At 36.9% G+C, this 19,846-nt stretch overlaps 2 protein-coding genes across 3 annotated transcripts in view; one reads left to right on the top strand and one right to left on the bottom strand.

Moving 5' to 3' along the window:
- The window catches only part of ext2 (exostosin glycosyltransferase 2), a 36,570-nt gene extending 21,370 nt beyond the window's left edge, over positions 1–15,200 (bottom strand). Inside the window, exons 1-8 of one of the 2 annotated variants that reach the window (XM_067399641.1) lie at positions 14,924–15,200; positions 13,463–13,803; positions 13,137–13,360; positions 10,947–11,036; positions 8,462–8,578; positions 8,186–8,381; positions 3,601–3,740; positions 2,280–2,373 (exon numbers count right to left, since the gene is read on the bottom strand). In XM_067399641.1, coding sequence (XP_067255742.1) covers positions 2,280–2,373; positions 3,601–3,740; positions 8,186–8,381; positions 8,462–8,578; positions 10,947–11,036; positions 13,137–13,360; positions 13,463–13,803; position 14,924 — 1,203 coding nt within the window. In that variant the 5' untranslated portion in view covers positions 14,925–15,200. The remainder of the gene's footprint in view (positions 1–2,279; positions 2,374–3,600; positions 3,741–8,185; positions 8,382–8,461; positions 8,579–10,946; positions 11,037–13,136; positions 13,361–13,462; positions 13,804–14,923) is intronic. The other variant, XM_067399642.1, reaches the window with a different exon arrangement.
- Positions 15,201–15,457: 257 nt separating this feature from the next.
- On the top strand, positions 15,458–18,204 carry si:ch211-107p11.3 (GT1 domain-containing protein). Its single transcript, XM_067400989.1, has 6 exons — positions 15,458–15,904; positions 16,063–16,133; positions 17,217–17,393; positions 17,474–17,535; positions 17,726–17,866; positions 18,180–18,204. The coding sequence occupies exons 1-6, from the start codon at positions 15,744–15,746 to the stop codon at positions 18,189–18,191; spliced, it is 624 nt and encodes a 207-aa protein (XP_067257090.1). The 5' UTR covers positions 15,458–15,743; the 3' UTR covers positions 18,192–18,204.
- Positions 18,205–19,846: the final 1,642 nt, after the last annotated feature.

The following is a 19,846-nucleotide window of genomic DNA, read 5'->3' on the forward strand; positions in this document are numbered from 1 at the left end:
GTGAATTCATAAATTCGTTATTCATCATTCACTACACGCTATATTCATTATATTGATTCAAAAGTTATCCAAGGATAATGCAATGGTGTATTGCATGTGTTTAAATACATATGTTTAGCGGACAATTGACAGCTTGTAAGCCGATCTAGTTACTCTAGCTCCGCTCACACGGCACGCCTCCAGGCACTCGGCTGTTTTCGGAAATACTCGGTACAGCATATGTATCTTTTATATATATGATACAACGGAAGGATGTACTACGACTCTACAGGTACTCGAGATTAACATGAGATTGGCAGAAACTGTGTGTGATAAACACCCTTTAAATATATGTCCTATTAAGAAAAAGAAAAAAAAAAAATATATATATATATATATCCGATTGTGTTCGTTTGAAAGATGATAGTCATATACACCTTGGATGGCTTGGGGGAGAGTAAATCATGGGATAATTTTCATTTTTGGGTGAACTAAACTAACTATATTAAATTATATAACACAAACAAAAATGTGTACCATTGCATTTCTTTAATTTTATACAACACTATCGATACTATTGGCATAAAGTATCGCATAAAGTAACTACACAATATAATATGGACAACCAGCCAGTAACTACACAGTAGTAACTGTAGTCTCAAGCCTTAAGACCAACATACCACAAAAAGTTCATTTACACATTTTAAAAATAAATTCAGCTCATGAGTCATTTGTTTAGGAATAGGCTGGACTTCATTAGTTCTGGAAACAGGTTCACAAGAGTTCATTCATTATGGAGAATCAGTTGGACTACACAGGTTGCAGTGCATGGTTTTGATTCTCTAAAAAGAACCGGCTCATAATTGTCATTTGTTATGGGAATATGACTAAACTGGCCCCGCTATAAATTTCATGCTGTAGATTCAGCAGTGGTGCAGCACAGCAGACTCTCAGAGTAGTTTAGTGAATCATTTCTTCCTAACTAACTGCCAATTTAACAAATAACATCAACCTTTGTGCTGAGGAAACTAAATGACCACTGGGCAAAGGTAATAAGCACAGAGTAAACATGCACACAAACTGGAGGCTGGAAGACTTGGGAGATCACACCATGAAGTACAGTAGTTGGCTGCTCCCTCTATTGGTCAAAAAGCAGAGAAGCTGCACTACAACTGTCTACAATACTTCTGCCTCACATTATTTGTGGCATCTGCATTTTATGCAGTCCTACCCTGAAAGTTCAAGGGGGCTGTTTCTGGCAAGATCAAGAACAAAGTAGTGGGATTTTTTTCTTTTAATCCAAGTAAGGTATATATATTAAGAATCGGTTCTTTTGTACAATGGCAGCCATACAATCGCTCTGCTGTCTGGAGGTGGTATAGGCTAGTAAGAAAGGAGTGGATCAAGATGTGTTCAAGTGTGGGCTGATATCTCACTGGCTTCGTGCCATGTCATAATTCCAGCACAAGATGTGTTTTCTGCACACCAAGCCCTAACACCACCCAGAAACCTGTGGAACTAAACTACAACATTCTCCTCACACAAAATGTTCAACACTGAGATGAAGAAACTTGAGATTGTTCAAGAAGCCAATAACAATTGAAGCAGGTCACAATCATTATTAATTAAGGCTTACATAGTATTCTACATGGTAACATATAGGCCATAATTATTACAGAGTGAAACCAAAAGATCTCTACATGTATTCCATGTGGTTTAGCCTCTTTAATGTAAGTGTACAGCTGAAAAAGCTGAAGGGAAAAATTAAAGCGAAAGTGTGCGGTTAACAATTTGTTTGGATAAAGATATATCACTAATACTTAAAATTAGCTTTCATCATGATTTACTATGGAGAGAGAAATTTCATCTTTAGAGAATCAAAAACACACACTTGCAGGAATATTGTTTTTGGCATTAACCCACCTGTCTAACAGTTATTTTCATAGTGGAGCTAGCACTCCATTGAAAGGAAGAAAGAATGTAGTGGAGAAGAAGAGAGGTTGTGACTCCTTTAACCTTGCCTTCACCCTGTATTAAACCTGAGATGGTTGCTTGCATTTACTCTGAGAATGACTCAGCTGCTATTGAACTCAGCCATCAGTTTTGACGGCATTTGGTACTGTTTAGTAACTGTCACATTGGGTTGAGGGTTGTTGGACCGTTTTTTACAAATAGCTCCAAGTGTAGGACAGAGCGAATTGCACAAAAGAGAGAGTCTTTGCTTTCATTTTCAGTCCTTTGGACTGACCCAAGATCGAGCTCAAAAAGTGAACATCACAATGCTGTATTCCCATTCTTACCTGTCTCTGCATCTCCTCCACCTGTCTGTGAGGGATGCTCTTCAAAATAGTGTACATCTCTGGCAACTTTTCTTCTGGAATGACAACGGATGCCCTGCAAGTACGCACACGCAACTGACATTTATTCTATTTACTTGATTTTCTTGTGTCAATATTACCTTGTATGAATGTTAAAAACACATAACCAGAACTAGTTCAGATATGAATTCAGATATGGAAATACTACAAACACAAGCGCAACAAACAGAGCAAAGAAAAAACATGCCAGCATCATGGATTTCATCTGTGCTTTTAAGTTGCACTGGCATGTCTTTTCTTAGCTGTGTTTGTTGTGTGTGTGCCCATGTTTGTCATATTTCCATATCTGAATGTTCATGAACTACTGATCTGTTAAGCATTACATATTCAGTGTTAGCTCATGACTTTCAAAAGCTATAATAAAGTGTTCAATATGATTTTCTTCATTAGATATACATAAGGTGATTATTAATTCAGATAACTGACCATATTAAAGGATTAGTTCACTTTCAAATGAAAATTACCCCAAGCTTTAATCATCCTCAAGTCATCCTAGCTGTATATGATTTTCTTCTTTCTGATGAACACAATCGGAGTTATATTAATAAATATCCTGACCTTTATAATGGCAGTGAACGGGACCAACGAGTATGAGCTAAAGAAAGTGCCTCCATCCGTCATAAACGTATTCCAACCGGCTCTGGGGGGTTAATAAAGGCCTTCTGAAGCAAAGCAATACGTTTGTGTAAGAAAAATATCCATATTTAACAAGTTAGAAAGTAAAATATCTAGCTTCCGCCAGACAACCTTCTGTATTCAACATATGAAGAAAGTGTAATGCCTCTCGCAGTTCAAAAAAAAACTTACGCTACGTCCTACGCCTTCCGTATTCAACTTATGGAAAAAGCTCCGTTTTTTTTTTTTTATACGGAAGACGGTCTGGCGGAAGCTAGATATTTTACTTTATAACTTGTTAAACGTGGATGTTTTTCTTACACAAACGCATCGCTTCGCTTCAAAGGGCCTTTATTAACCCTGGAGCCATGTGGAGTATGTTTACGATGGATGGATGTGGATGGAGGCACTTACTTGAACTTGGTCCCGTTCACTGCCATTATAAAGCTGATGCGTCAGGATATTTATTATTATAACTCCGTTTGTGTTCATCAGAAAGAAGAAAGTCATATACACCTAGGATGGCTTGAGGGCGAGTAAAGCTTGGGGTAATTTTCATTTGAAAGTGAACTAATCCTTTAACTTTCACGATGAAAGTGACTGATGACACTGCAATTTTGATGTTTACCTTTTCCAGTCAAGTACTTCAGAGAAAGGCAGAATGTAAGAATCAGCCATGATGACAGGGACACATCCGGCCTGCAGCACATCACTGAGAGTGGCCTGTCCGAGCCGGGCCCCACGCAGAACCACACAGAACGACGACTCCTACAGAACACACAGGAGACACATTTGTTATCTCTAATAACGATACACTCCAAGGCGTCTTCAGTGATGCTGTAAAACAGACAGTAGTGTGATCTAGGTGTGTGGTGCAAATGAAGGGGATGTAATGAAAGGTGCTAGGATCAGAGTCTAGAGGGGCTTTGTGTTGAAAAGGGGGGTGATGGCTCTCACAGGGATTTGGCCTCCGCTCCTCCTCACTGTGGAACGTCTCCCAGATGTGCTGCAGCACCCAGCCCAGATGATAAGCATACTTCCTGTCTAGACAGGGCTGGACGGGAGATGAGAGTGGTGGACAGGAACAGCGTTTGTTTCTATTGTATACACTGATGGAGAAATGTGTTGTGGTGGTAAAGATTGCTTCTGGATGGGTTGAAGATTTAAAAGGGTCATGACATGGATTTTTTTTGTTATTTTAATATATTCCTTGAGGTAATATGAAACCATGAGTTGCAGAAAAAGCATTACGAAATTGTTTACTTATGGTTTGCGATGTAGCAGCTGTCAAATCCAATACAGTTGTCCGCTTCATCTTTCAACAAATGTTTCTTTGCGAAACTCTCCATTAAGGAGGTGCACCTTTTAAAAAATGTAACAATGCGTCAATTCTACGCGGACCACAAGCGCTGTGATTGGTCTGCTAGAACTCCTCCCTCAGGTTAAAAAACTGACACTGAGCAATCAGAGAAGAGCGAGCATTTCAACTTCCATAGGAATGAAAAAACACTGTTTCAGGGGACACATACAGTCGAAACCGCAACAAAAGTTGTTACTTATTTGCCGATCCTATTTGTAAGCTTCTCTGCCAACGTACGTGACAAGCTGCTGCTTCTTTGGTTTTTGCCTCAATACTCAACATGACCGTGGACACTGCCTTCTCTGCATGCATGCCGACACAGACAACGACACAGAAGTAATGAAAACAGACAAATAGCCTACGGCACAGCGGTTCCGGCGTAGGTCAGACGCAGAAGTATAAATCAGCTTTTACACTGTGCCTCGTTTACAAAATAATAGCCACTCAAATGCTCTGAACAAACATATAATCCTACAACAAGCTCTGAGACCTCATTAAAAATGTACCATCCACTGACGTGGGTGTCCTTCTGAAGTCCAGAGAAGCAAAAAAGAGCTGTTTAAACAGGACACGACAAAACAATAAAGACAGTTGTCAGCCATTAAGTGACTGAGTGACAGTGGGCAGGGTTTATTGTGTGATGTATAACTTTTCATCAAAGTCTTGCTCTAGAGGAAGTGTTACAAGAGGAGAACATTTTCATGAGATTTGCAGGATGCTTTAATAGCACAAAGAGCTATATTACAAGATAAAGATCAAGGAAGATTTGATCTCTCATGTTACAACCCATTAAAGCAGGGGTATTCAAACTCCTCAAACTTCCTGGAGAGTTTATCTCAAACTTGCCTCAGCACACCTGCCTGGAAGTCCCTAGAATGCCTTGTAAGACCTTGTTTAGCTGGTTCAGGGGTCCGTTTTTCATACCTCGCTTAAAGGGTAGTTTACCCAAAAATGAAAATAATGTCATTAATTACTCACCCTCATGCTGTTCCACACCTGTAAGACCTTTGTTAATCTTCGGAACACAAATTGATATATTTTTGTTGAAATCCGATGGCTCAGTGAGGCCTGCATAGGGAGCAATGTCACTTCCTTGCTCAAGATCCATAAAGGTACTAAAAACACATCTGAATCAGTTCATGTGAGTACAGTGGTTCAATTATAATATTATAAAGCGACAAGAATATTTTTTGTGCACCAAAAAAAAAAATAAATAAAAAATAATGACTTACATAGTGATGGCCGATTTCAAAATACTGCTTCATGAAGCTTCAGAGCGTTATGTATCTTTTGTGTCGAATCAGCGGTTCGGAGCGCCAAAGTCACGTGATTTCAGCAGTCTGGCAGTTTGACACAAAAGATTCATAATGCTCCGAAGCTTCATGAAGCAGTGTTTTCAAAAATCACTATATAAAATCACTTATCACTATATAAGTCGTTATTTTGGTTTTTTGGTGCACCAAAAATATTCTTGCCGCTTTATAATATTAATATTGAACCACTGTACTCACATGAACTGATTTAAATATGTTTAATACATTAATGGATCTTGAGAGAGGAAATGTCATTGCTGGCTATGCAGGCCTCACGGAGCCATCGGATTTCAACAAAAATATCTTAATTTGTGTTCAGAAGATGAACAAAGGTCTTACGGGTTTGGAACGATATGAGGTTGAGTAATAAATGACATTATTTAGATTTTTGGTTGAACTAACCCTTTAAAGCAACACTATGTAGTTTTTTGACCTTTTGTCTCTAAAATTATTTCAGTGGTAGAACAACTCTAAACTGGGTGAATTCTACTGCCGCTGCCACCTGAGCAGCCTCCTAGCAGCTACAACCACACTCTGCAAGTTTCGTGTTTTGGCCGGTACACACAGTGCCGGCCATCCCCTGCCAGCGGGAGAGTGTGACCTGCTTTACGGCATACATCACTATTTTACTCGTAGCCTGGGTGGAGTTAGCCAACAGCTAACTATAAGATGAAATAATCTAACATGCAAGTCTCAAATCCAACACCATGGCAGAGCCAGCAAAGAAAGCAAAGAAGGAAATATTTGTTTATAATATGTTATTATAAACTAAAACAGTTTATAATAACATTTTAAATCAGATGTTAGTCTAGTAGTTGATAATGTATGCAATGTAATTGGTGGTATTTAAAATATACTTTAGTACAGTGTTTCTCAACTGGTGGGTCGCAAGACCATTTTGAGTGGGTCGCAGAGTGTGTAGTCAAAGAAACAACATCCACCATAACAAAAAAAAAAGTTTCTGAATGTTTCTTTTATTTTGAAAGACGTGCATGAAAAGTTGTCAGACGCAGTTAAAACGTGCCTGAAAAAAAAAAAACACACCGTCTGATTCAGTATCTTTTGTCAGATGATATTGTTGTCATTCTGTATGTTAGTGTCAATATTCTAACGTTATTTTCATAACGTACTAAATAAAAAGTATCACCTCAGAAAACTGTTCTCATAGCATGAGTTCTTCAATTGCGCAAATAAGGTGTGTCAGTACGAGCACTGACACAATGGTGCCAGGAAAACCACATCTCCCTCAATGTTGCCAAGACTAGGGAACTGATAGTAGACTTCAGGAGACAGAAAGGAGTACACACACCCATTACCATCAATGGCGACAGTTTACCAACAGTGGAGAGCCTAGGCATCCTCAGAACCTTTTTTTTACAACTGCACTATTGAAAGTGTCCTAACTGGATGCATTATAGCCTGGTTTGGGAATTGCACTACACTCAATTGTAAAGCCCTGCAGAGGGTAGTACGATCGGCAGAATACATCATTGGAACCAAACTCCCTTCCCTTCAGGACATTTTCACTGATCGCTGCCTGGGGAAGGCAAGGAAAATCATCAAGGACTCAAGTCATCCAAGCCACATATTGTTTTCAATGCTTCCATCACGGAAATGGTACCGTAACATTAAGGCCCGGACTAGTAGGCTCAGAGATAGTTTCTTTCCCCAGGCCATTAGGGCGCTGAATAATATATCTGCATAGACTTATTTCCATCACTGTACTGCTTCATCTTTCCTAATGCCAGTTGATATCCTTATAAGACTGTATGGAGTAAATTCCGTTTACTGAATTTTGGTTACCGTTTACATTGCATCCCTGTCTTATTGTATTTTTGTGTAAAATGTATTTATTGTATGTATTATTATTATTATTATTATTATTATTTTTGTGTGTGTGTAATTGTAATTAATTATTGTGTTACATTTCTTGTGGTGCATTGCTGCTGGGATCCAGCAGATTTTCACTCCTTGAACACTTGTATCAATGATGTGACAAACAATAAAGTAAGTATAGTGAAGTAAAATATGGAGGCATACATCAATGAAATGACAAGCATGCAACGTCGTAGTTAGGTCATGAAATTACCAAAAAGTATCAATAAATTATTGTATTTATTTACCATGGTAACCATAGTTTCTGTAACCTTAAACCAAAATACTACTTTATTTTCAATGTTTCTGATGACTGTGGCTCATACAAACTTACTAACATTAATGTAATAACAAAAAACTAGTTTGCTATTTAATAGCCTTACCTTATATTGTTTGTTCATCAGTGTTAGTGACATTCTTACAACTTAAGTGTATGTTAAGTAAAGTGAGTATGAGTGTGTGTCTGTGTGTTAACCATTTTTGAGAAATAAATTTGCTTGGTTCCAATTCGGTTGGTTCCAAATAGGTCACGGCTTAATTACTATGGGTAAATGTGGGTCCCATGGCCAAACCAGTTGAGAACCACTGCTTAAGTACATTTATTATGTCAAAGTCCATGTGAATTGAATGTTGTTTAATATGAATGGATATTCAGAGACACTAACCTGTAAGATTTGTGGGTAGTCGTAGACCTGTCCTTTATAGCAGCGCTTTCTGACTGAGGCCAAACCCTGAGAGAGGTTACTGCATTTGTCTAGGAGCAGCAGGGCCTCCCCATTCTCCTCCTTCAGCCTCTCCAGTTCCACACGGTATTCCCGATGGATGGCCGTCTGAGATGATAGAATGAAGTACCGCCGGGGCCTGGAGCAAACGCATATTATTTGATGCCATTTTCCCTCATTAAATCGAAACCGGTTAATCAATGTCGATGAGCAGCTCACCCTGGTTGCCTCTCAGGAAGGTCCACCTCAGCAGATAAAGGGCTATACACAGGGATGCTGACATCATAACCCTGCCTGTATGTCCATGTGGAGAATCCTCCCCCAGCCAGCAGGGCTCTGTGAAACAAACGCAATGAAGATGACAACTCTGTCGCCGCGAGCATCTGCAAAAGGCGCTGAAGATAAAACACGTCCTTAATCTGGTTTTACACGACAAATGTGCGAACATGCCACTCTGAAGCATTTAACAGAGTTGCTTTTGCGTCCAAGTTATATGATGAGTCAATAAAACTTCAAACACAGCTCGGTTTGAGGGAACGGAGCGAGTATAGGGAAAGCTGCAAATATGGCCACGCAACATACACTGTCTTTTTATCTCACCCTACACATATGCACATACGGCAGCTGGTTCTGATGAGGCTGTATGCCAAATGGAGCACAGCTGGATGAGCCCAGGAAATTCCCTACAGCTTCAGATAAGTGTTCATCATTTCAGGGCTTTCTAGTACATAAAACTCACCTTTTCCACCCAAAGCAAAAGATCAGCCAAGTAATAGGCTGAAAAACATGGCCTATGTTGCAGTAAATACCAGGAGATTATGTTTGTCTGCCTGCTCTAGGCAGTAGTGTGTTCTTCTCTTTCATAATCACTTCCACTGCATCTTTGATCTCGATACAAATAAATATTAGGAAATTTAATTGTAAAAAAGCCAAGATGACAGTTTTAGTTTAAAGAACAGTTCAGTAACACTGATCATAGATTTGTTGGGATGGATGCCTATTTTAATTATATATTGCAAGCATTCCAATTTATCTCAATAGCAAGAGTGCTGAAACACCAATAAGACACTCAAATCCAACACTGATTGCTTAAACATGGCATAAATCTGTCCAATGTCATCATGGACATACATGTGTCAATCCACTCTCACTAACCTACAAAAGGTAAAATAGTGCCATGTTGCAAACTTCTGTGAACAACTATCTGGAGATCAAAAAAAAAAAAGAATAAGAATACGGGACCATTTATTGCTTTTGCAGGTGACATTGCTGCTCCAGAAGGTCAAACATTGAGACAACACTGCCCTCAACTGGCAGACATAACATCAGAACTCTATTAACCAGGGGTCATATTCACAAAACATCTTAAGGCTAAAAGTAGCTCCTAACTTGTCGATTTAGGAGAAACTCTGAGAAATAATGGGCGTGTCAGTCCTTATTTTAGGAGTCCTAAATTTTTGCTCTAAGAGTATTTCACAAAGCATTTTAGTTACTAGCTCCTAAATCTGTGAAACGTTAGGAGTCCTCTTGACTACTCCTAAGTCACTAAGACCAAATCACAAACAGTCCTAATCCACCCAAAGACACTGTACACCATTGAGACAATAGCGATAGAGCCTTGGGTGCTGAACCTTTTCTTCATAAATGCAATGCATTTTGATTTATAGACTTTAATCTACGATGAGACAATCTTTCTCAACGATCTTTAACAAATAAATAAATATTGTCTGATTACCTGTGGCAATGGTTTTCATGAGTTCACACTTCAATGATTGAATAGAGTAAAAAATATAAATATATAATTAGCATATTTGGTGCGCTGTCCAAGGGGATTGAGGGCTCAAAGTAGAAGTAAATAGCTTTAGTCCTAGTTTTAAATTTGGGCATTGTTGGGAGTGTTCATGTTTAGATTTTTCAGGGCGGATTTTAATGAAGAAAAAAAATCCTTTCACATTAGTTACACATTCAACACCATTTTCTTCTGAGAGAAAATGAAATTAGAATAATGTGAATAATAAAATGTGAGAAAACAAATCTTTTCTACGTTACACCATACCAGAATGAGACCAAAATTCCAGAATGAGAAACAGTTATCCAAAATAGTTGTGTATGTGTGATCTGGTGAGTTGAAAAGTTAAAAATAAATTCATATGAGGATTTGAATACTGTCCTCACAATATGCAAAATACGTAATCAACTAACAAGAATTATAGAGATTATCTGACATCAACACTACCGTTGATGGTAGTGTAATGTTTTTGAACGAAGTTGTTCACCATGGCTACATTTATTTAACCAAAAATATTCAATTACTTGTAACAAAGTAACTTTCTGATTATTTTATTTATAAATGTATTTTTTAACCATTTTAAATAACTGTTTTCTTATTTAATATATTTTAAAATATAGCTTATACCTGTGAAGGTAAAGCAGAATTATCAGCAGCCAAATCTGCATATGAATGATAATGGTGCTCAAGAAACATTTATTATTACCACTCATTATTATATGTACACTTATTAGCAGTTACAAACAGTTGTGCTGCTTAATGTTTTTGTGGAACAGTGATACACTTTTTTCAGGATCCTTTGAATCCCAAACTTTTGAATTGTAGTCTACATAAACTTATTATGATTTCAGAACATGCAGACTTCCTGTCAAGTTTAACAATTTTGCATGCCTGTTAATTACTCCTAACTCTCACCTGTCTCTGGGCACATCCAGAGCTGTATTGTAGTCAGGGGGTCCTCCGGGAAGCATATTAAACAGCAGGTGGTTCATGCCTTTGTCCCACCTGAAAAAGTTTCATAAACATGCTGAATATAGCTTGAAACAGTCAGTTATGACTTCAAAAATAAAGTTGATGAGTTCCTAAAAGCTAAAATATAATATAAAATATATAGAGAAAAACAGATAGGTGCAACTGTAATTAAATGATTGGTTCACTTCAGAATTAATATCCTGAAAATGTATTCACCCCCATTTCATCCAAGATGTTCGTGTCTTTCTTTCTTCAGTCAAAAAGAAATTAAGTTTTTTCATCTTTTTCTTCTTATAATGGACTTCAACAGGGTTCAATGGGTTGAAGGTCTAAATTGCAGTTTCAGTGCAGCTTCAAAGGGCTTGTGCAAGACAAGCATTTGTGGTTAAAAAGTACATACATTTTTATTTTTTTTAGAAAATGACCGATCGTTTTTCTAGATAAGACCCTTTTTCCTCGGTTGGGATCATGTAGAGCCCTTTGAAGCTGCACTGAAACTGCAATTTGGACCTTCAACCTGTTGTACCCCAATGAGGTCCACTATCTGGAGAAAAATCCTGGAATGTTTTCCTCAAAAACCTTAATTTCTTTTCGACTGAAGAAAGAAAGACAAACATCATGGATGACTTGAGAGTGAGTAAATAATCAAGAAATTTTAATTCTGAAGTGAACTGATCCTTTAAAGTCCCTGTAAAGTCAATTCTGAGAATTGTTTCTAAACACATTATAAATGTTACAAATGTAATGCTGAAACACATTATAAAGACTATGAACTATGTAGTACTGAATTGTAGAGTTAGACCGTTAAAAAGTTTTTCACCAATTCTATGTTTATTTTTTGGTGGGGCTAACACGAGCATGGCCCTGCCCCTAACACTATAATAACTATAGCTTATTAACATAAGTGGCTCGCCCGCTCAATCGCGAGATACTGTTACTAGTGAATGGGGATGAATCCTCCCGTCCCACCAACAACCAATGATATGGGGCCAGACAGACTATCTCCCGTCCCGGGCCTTCATGTTATAATGTTATGTTATAATTGGTAGGTAGTCCATAGTAACTCTACTAAATTTTGCAACCCTCTAAGGTGATTCTTTCGTTTATATGCATCAGTATGTTAGACTCATTAGACAAGTAAGATGAGAGACGGCAACTTTCTCGCAAGTGGGGGTGGTTTCAGCGGCAACAGCAGACACTCCCCCAGCATTTGAGAGCAGGGAATAATGCCCTTTTTTTTTGATAACTTATTTCATTTACTTGGCTGTTTCATATTTGACTGGCTGGTTAAAGGGTTAGTTCACTCAAAAATTTTAATTCTGCCATTAATTACTCATCCTCATGTCATTTCACACCCGTAAGACCTTGGCGGAACACAAATTAAGATATTTTTGATGAAGTCCGATGGCTCAGTGAGGCCTCCATTGACAGTTAATTTACACTTTCAATACCCAGAAAGGTAGTAAAGGAATATTTAAAAGTCCATGTGACTACAGTGGTTCTAATTTTATGAAGCGATGAGAATACTTCATTCAACAATTTCCTCTCTTCCGTATCAGTCTCCAACGCGCATTCACGAGAGCACCACGACTCATGTGTCTGGTGATGTGAGATATGCTTTCAGAATGCTAGCTCCTGTGTCATCACTACACACATGCGTTGTGGTGATACACGCATCAGAGACTGATACGGAAGAGAAGAATTTGTTGCATAAAGTCGTTATTTTGTTGTTGTTTTTTTGGCGAACACAAACAGTATTCTCGTCACTTCATAAAATTAAGGTTGAACCACTGTATTCACATGGACTGTTTTAAATATGTCTTTACTACCTTCCCGGTTTTTGAACGTGTAAATTAACTTACTGTCAAAGGAGGCCTCACTGAGCCATCGGATTTTATCAAAAAATTTTTAATTTGTGTTCTGAAGATGAACGAAGGTCTTACGGGTTTGGAATGACATAAGGGTGAGTAATTAATGACAGAATTTTGGGTGAACTAACCCTTTAATAACACATTTTTCTGTGGTGTGACAAACTGTTTTAAAGTTACACAGACTTTAAAATACCATCGAGGTCCCTGTACATCAGAAGTAGGCAATAGTAATTTGCAGATAGTGAAAAATAAACATACATACCTGGGCAGCATAGCCAGTGCCTGAGCAGTTTCACGAATCCGCAGAGAGTTTTGATTCAACACATCAATGGAGGGTATGAACAGGCACGCTCTAGTCACATCATCAGTGTAAAAATCGCTGTCTGAGATGGCGCTCAGCAGGTCGTTGTATTCTCGAGACAGGCCAGTACTGCTGATGGGCACCCCTACCTCATCCACAAATCTCTGAAGAGGATAGATGTACACCTGTGGACACAAACAATTAATAGATCAAGGCATTTTGACTGCAATGACATCCAGCCTAATAAACATCAATCAATAATACAATAGTTTCTGACAGTGAATCACCTTGATTTTATTCTTGGGATTATATCCACAACGATACACATCAAAGCAAGTGTGCATCCGACAGCTTAGGTCACCCCTCTCAGGAATAGGGCTGCTCACAGGTATCCGGACCAAAGGAGCGTCATGCACACTACGGCGGTCCAGACTCCATTCTGCAGAGGACTCAATGGAGTGAGGCCAGAACTGGAACATCCCCGTTGCGATCAACCCCAGCAGGACCACAGAGAAGAGGGTGATGTAGTATATCCGGTGTTTAGTCTTCATGCGGGGAATAAGAGCAGGGCCCCGGGAACCATACTTCACTGATGCACACATGATGAGCCTGTCCAGAGTCAAAACCACTGCAGAAGACACAAACAGCACTGATGAACATCTACACCTCAGAGAGTGTTTCATCTAATTTCACATTATTTATTTTTTTTTTTAAGTGTAAAGATTTTTTTTTTTTATTTACATTACAAAACACATATATTAACAGCCAACAATAAGTACAAATCTAGTACAATAACTCCTGTACGTGTATGTATGTGCACGTGTTTGCGTGTGTATGCATATGTGTGTGAGTGGTGAACGTGATTTCACCAAGTACAACATGTTCCTGGATTAAAATCTTTGTTGATCCTGGAACAACATTCCAATCAACCAATCAGATTTGAGGGACAAGTTTAGTTTATGTCAAGTTTAAGATTACAACCTGGGTTAGGTGCTTCCACAACAGTGTTATTCAACTATCATTTCCCTCTGATTTTAGGGATAAGTTATGGGTAGGGTTAGGTTTAGGGGTTGGGAAAAGGTTAGGACTCAATTTTCAGATAGGAATGTTGTTCCAGGATCAAAAATATGTTGATCCAGGAACATGTCACGATGACCGTGTGTGAGTGTACCTGGGTGTTAAAGTGCAGACATATGAATCAAATATAAATCAAAGAGTAGAATATCTAACAGACATAATAACAGATAACAAGTGTAACAATAAAACAGTAAGGAAAACAAAAACTTTTGACAACAATAACTATAAAAGTAATTATAACATTTATAATAATAATAATGATGTTGCTAAAAAATGGGGAGGTTCTCTTCATTGTCGCATAAATCTTTCGTCTTAACTAAATTTAATATATAATTGTTTTTTCTAATTTATATTTTTTTTATTGGATTGATCAATCAATCTAATTCCAATCAATTTATCATATAATTAATCCAATTATTATTGTATATTATAATAACTTATTAGGAATTTAATGGATTAATAAATTCATTGGTATTAGATATGATTTTAAGCCATCAAACTCCAAATAATTTATTATATGATGGATTGTTCTCATTCTGATTTATTTATTACATGCCTGATCTACCGACAATTTATCACATAATGAATCCCTCAAATTCCAGTTAATTTCTTATGATCAGTCACTCTCATTTCTTTATGATTTATATTTATTAATAAAAACAGTGCCTTACTCAAAATATGCCCCGTCTTGAGTTGTAAATCCAAAACACACTCGCTAACGATAGCAGGTAACGTAGGCTAGCCAATAAATTTATGAACTAACCTTCACGGTGTCCAGTTTACGGCCTTAAATTTCAGCACGCCTCAACCATAATCTCATTTGTTGGTCCAGTATAGTATAAAAAACGAAAGTGAAAATTTTCACTGAATTTTGTTTATTATCCCACAACACATTCCGTAAGCTAAACAGACAGCTGACAGGAAAGAAGAAATCCGTCTCTCCTTCACGTGTAGTGCCATTCAGTCTTCTTTTAATTCGGGTCGCGTAGCGCCATCTGCTGTAGAGGAAGAACGAATGTGAGGATTAGGGTGCGTCTAGAAACCTAGTGAGCCGCCTACCTAGACAACATTTCGGGGGGGTTAATTCCACGTTCCTTATGTGTCTAGATAGCCAACTCACGTGTTTTTTAGACACAACCATACACAACAGCTAATCAGCTTACCGTTTCAGCCACCATTTTTTCTTAAGGCGTAAATAACTTTAAACGTTATTATTGTGCATTGGTTTGGACATTAGGGCAAACATTCATAAATGTCTGGTGTTTTTTCAGGCAAGAAACAATCCACGGGGTCCTGTTCTTCGACTGTGGTTTAACAAAGCCCGGATAAGTTTACATATCCCGGATTGAGCTAGCTCGATATCTGAAATTGAGTTTTGTTCGGTTCTTCCAACAACAATATCTCGGATTTTAATTTCAAGAAGACTGTTGTTTATTAAGAGAACTGGGCGTTCGTGCGAGGATTGAAAAGTTCGTCTAACCTAACATCATCATGGCTAAACAGCGTGCTGCTTATTTCAGCCCTGCTGAATTGCAACTTCTAATTGAAGGATATGACGAAGTTAAACATTTAATAAAAACTAAAGGGAATACAATAGCGGCTGCGAAAGTCCGTCAGGACGCGTGGCGAAAAATATCTGTCAAATTAAATGCGTAAGTATATTTTACATGTAATTAGTCTGGGAGAGCACTAATTAAACAGTTCAGTATACATGACGCCTGTGCTGTGTTGACAACTACTGTATGAATCTAATGTCTAGGCTGCTTTCTCTCATATTCTGCTCTTTGTCACGCCCACATTTCAAAAACAGATCTAACCCTCTGGGACCTAGAAGAACGTGGCAGCAAGTGAAGACGAAATACAAGAACATCGTTCAAAGTGGTAGGTCATGGGGTTTTTCAGTTTTTGTGATGCCAGCCCAAGGGCCGTGATAATCCCCTTTGTTAGGGACTCCCTTCCTAAAATATAAACGCAGATAGCCTATATGCTTTAATATATAAAGACCCATTTATGCTGTGTGTGAAAAATAATATGCACAGTATTATAATAAATACGTTTTTGTAAAATTAAATAACATGCTTTTACAGTGTTTTCAAAAATTATATCTGGATATTTTTTGTTTGTTTCTAAGTTCTGAAAGACAATCTCTTTTTAGTCACTATCTATGTCAGCTGTAAAAAACCTATAGTATAAAGGTAAAAATATGAAGAGAAACACTTTTTAAAGGGATAGTTCACCCAAAAATGAAAATTTTGTCATCATTTACTCACCTTCAGGTTGTTCCAAACCTGTATAAATTTCTTTGTTCTGTTGAAAACAAAGGAAGAAATTTTGAAGAAAGTTTGTAAAAAGGGCACTTTGGGCCACCATTGACTTCCATAGTATTTTTCATTCCATTCCTTCAAAATATCATCTTAGGCATTCAACAGTACAGAGAAATTTATATAGGTTTGGAACAACCTGAGGGTGAGTAAATTATGACAAAATTTTCATTTTGGGGTGAACTATCCCTTTAAAAGTTATATGTAGCACTATAATATAATATAATATAGCATAATAAATATTTTCTCACACAGCTGTTGAGATAAAAAGGGTCTTGAAAAACCCCAAGTGAGTTGCAAGAGGTCAGGAGAAACTCTCTAGAATGATACAGCACAAATACAAACTATTCTTGAAAGCATGTGCAGTACAGCACAGATTTGTTTATTCAATTTCTAGTTATGGCTGTCAATATAAATATGTAAATAAAGATAAATCTTATGATCTTTGGTGACTCTTTAGAAAGCAGATTGAAATTTATCTTGTACATGTTTTACACTTTTTTCCTGTGACATTTTCTGCAGACCCCTAGCACCCCCTTGTGGCCTGGGCCCAGTTTGAAAACCCCCTGGTCTATATGAAAAACTCACAATTTGTTTTGAAGTGTTTTTGAATTGAATAACTTCAAGGATGCACATAATTTAGCTAACAAGAGAAAGGCTGCCCTGAAGAAGATGGGACTACTCCCAACCAAAGAGGAGTACATAGATGAAGAGGAGCTGCCCCCTGAGAATGATGAGGAGGGTCCCATCATAGAGAGAATAATTGGCGGCTGCTGCTCTGATCCAGGAGATGAGGCTGGCTGCAGCAGTTATGTCAAAGGTATGTACACCACTTTCTTTATTTGTCTCTTGAAATCAATACTGCAGTAAATATATCTCATTCATATCACATCATTTCAGTGAATGATCATGGATTGAACCTCCTTCCGCCTCCTATATTATCAGACGATGAGCTGGACTCTGTAAGTTTTTAATTTTTAATGGAATATCAATTAGCATAATAAATATGTAATACACAATAAATGCTTACTAAATAACATTTACAAATTATTATATTAATACATTATTTAATAAAGAGTATGTGGCAGCGCATAACAGTACTATTTTGGTGATTATAAAATGCAAACGTTTTAATGCTCACTTTTTTTAAAGGAACCTGTGGAAGATGTTAAGACCTTATACATGAAGTATCTCCAAGTAGAGATCTCCAACAGAAAGCAGGAAATGGCATACAGAGCCTTAAAAATGCGCAAAGTGGAGAAGGAAATACAGTTGTTGGACAGGAAGTTGGATGTAAGTGATATTTTGATAGTGGATTGTCAGAATAAAGAAAAAGCGTGCCTTTTAGACCCACTAAAATCTGTGGTCAGACATTTTTATTAGTTTAGTTGGTAAATGATGGACAAAATATTTGTTTTCTATGTTAATTTCTTCCTTTTTAAAGTATAAACTAAAAATGTACATTTTTTAATTATTATTATTATTATTTTTAATTTTAAAGTTGAAAGTGGGCTTAGGTGTACTTACCTTAATATGTATTATGATTATTTGTTTTTTTTTGTGTCTAAAACAGTCTAAATCTGTTTTTTTCTTCTTCTCATTACAGGCTGATCTTTGATATGCAATAAAGCATTTTATATAAATCTACTGTTTTCCTTACAATTTTTAAAAATTCACAATTCACAGCATTTATGTGTAGCAAGAACACTATTAAACTGAGATGCTCGGCAAGGAGGAAGATATGGCCGGGTCCATGAGAAAAGGTTGACATATTTAGCCTCTGTCACCAGACTGAATCATAATGGGTTGGGATTTTCACCTTGCTAAAATTTCTGACATAAAACTGACTCCATGATGTATATAATGGAGTTGACACTAGCACATTTGATCTCAACAATTACGGACATTGAAAAGTCAGTGGACATCTGTTATATGGGCCGTTCTACTGCTGTCCCACAACCAAAAACACATTTAAAAAGCATTTAAATATTCAAATGTAATTGTTTACTAAGATCCTTCTATTATCTATTCAATTCCACAATAATATTTAAAATATAAGTAAGCTTAATATATAAAAGTTTCTTTATGTCATTACCGAAACAGTGTATGTTTTACTCCATTGGCTGAGACTGATTTTAACCACACTTCTACATTTTTGATCAGGAAATATTCCTGTGTCCCTCCCTATCATAGCCTCTCTATAGTAGATAGGTCCCATCATTTTGAGTTAAATGTGTTCAAAATCTGAACTCACTACCAAACAGTTTTTTCTGCAATTAAGCAAACTTTTTTGGGTGTTATTCCATAAAATTTAGTTTTTCTGTGTGTACAACTCAGTTCAGATAAACTTTATGCTTTTTACAAAGAAATATTGGATTCAAAATACAACAAATCTCATAAATTACACTTGAAATATTGTTAAAATTGTAATTGTTACTGATTTACCTGTGAAAACTTTTTTTTTTTTTAAATAGCAAAACATATATTTACAAGACAGATGTAAACAAAATCTTAATAGGTCAATGTAACCCTTCATATTAAATTATTTATTGTGTTTCGGTAGGGACAAATTTGTGGAGAGGAAAAATATTCTAAAACCTTCTGAAAATACAATATGAGAATGAACTGTACAATTACTAGAAATGTGTACCTTGGATATTATACAATTTGCATACAAAAAGATATTTCTTCAAGACGTTTCCGATTCTGACTTTGAACCAATTCTGTAGAATGGCCTATATATGCAGAATGTGTTGGACCAGTGATTATTAATCTAGGTTCCCCAATTGTGATTCTGATTCGACTATTGTCCTTACCTCATTGGTAAAATGTTGCATGACCTACATTGGTTATGCCAAAGAATTCAAGCATCACAAGAATGTCATCCAGTGTTGGTTGTGTCCAGTGTGAGTGATTTACAGCATGCAAAATCTACCACATAGCTACCATTAAAAGACACTAACAAGTAGGTTAAAAATAGCTGACAAACAAATATACAGTACCAGTCAAAAGTTTGGACACATTACTATTTTTAATGTTTTTGAAAGAAGTCTCTTATGCTCATCAAGCCTGCATTTATTTTGATAAAAAAACAGTAATATTGTAATAATGGTTTTTTATTTTAATATACTTTAAAATATAATTTTTTTCTGTGATGCAAAGCTGAATTTTCAGCATCATTACTCTAGTCTTCAGTGTCACATGATCCTTCAGAAATCATTATAATATAGTGATTTAGTAAGAATGATGGAAACAGTTGTGAAAAAAGAAAAA

Source organism: Chanodichthys erythropterus, chromosome 11, assembly GCF_024489055.1.
Source record: "Chanodichthys erythropterus isolate Z2021 chromosome 11, ASM2448905v1, whole genome shotgun sequence".
NCBI lineage: Eukaryota > Metazoa > Chordata > Actinopteri > Cypriniformes > Xenocyprididae > Chanodichthys > Chanodichthys erythropterus.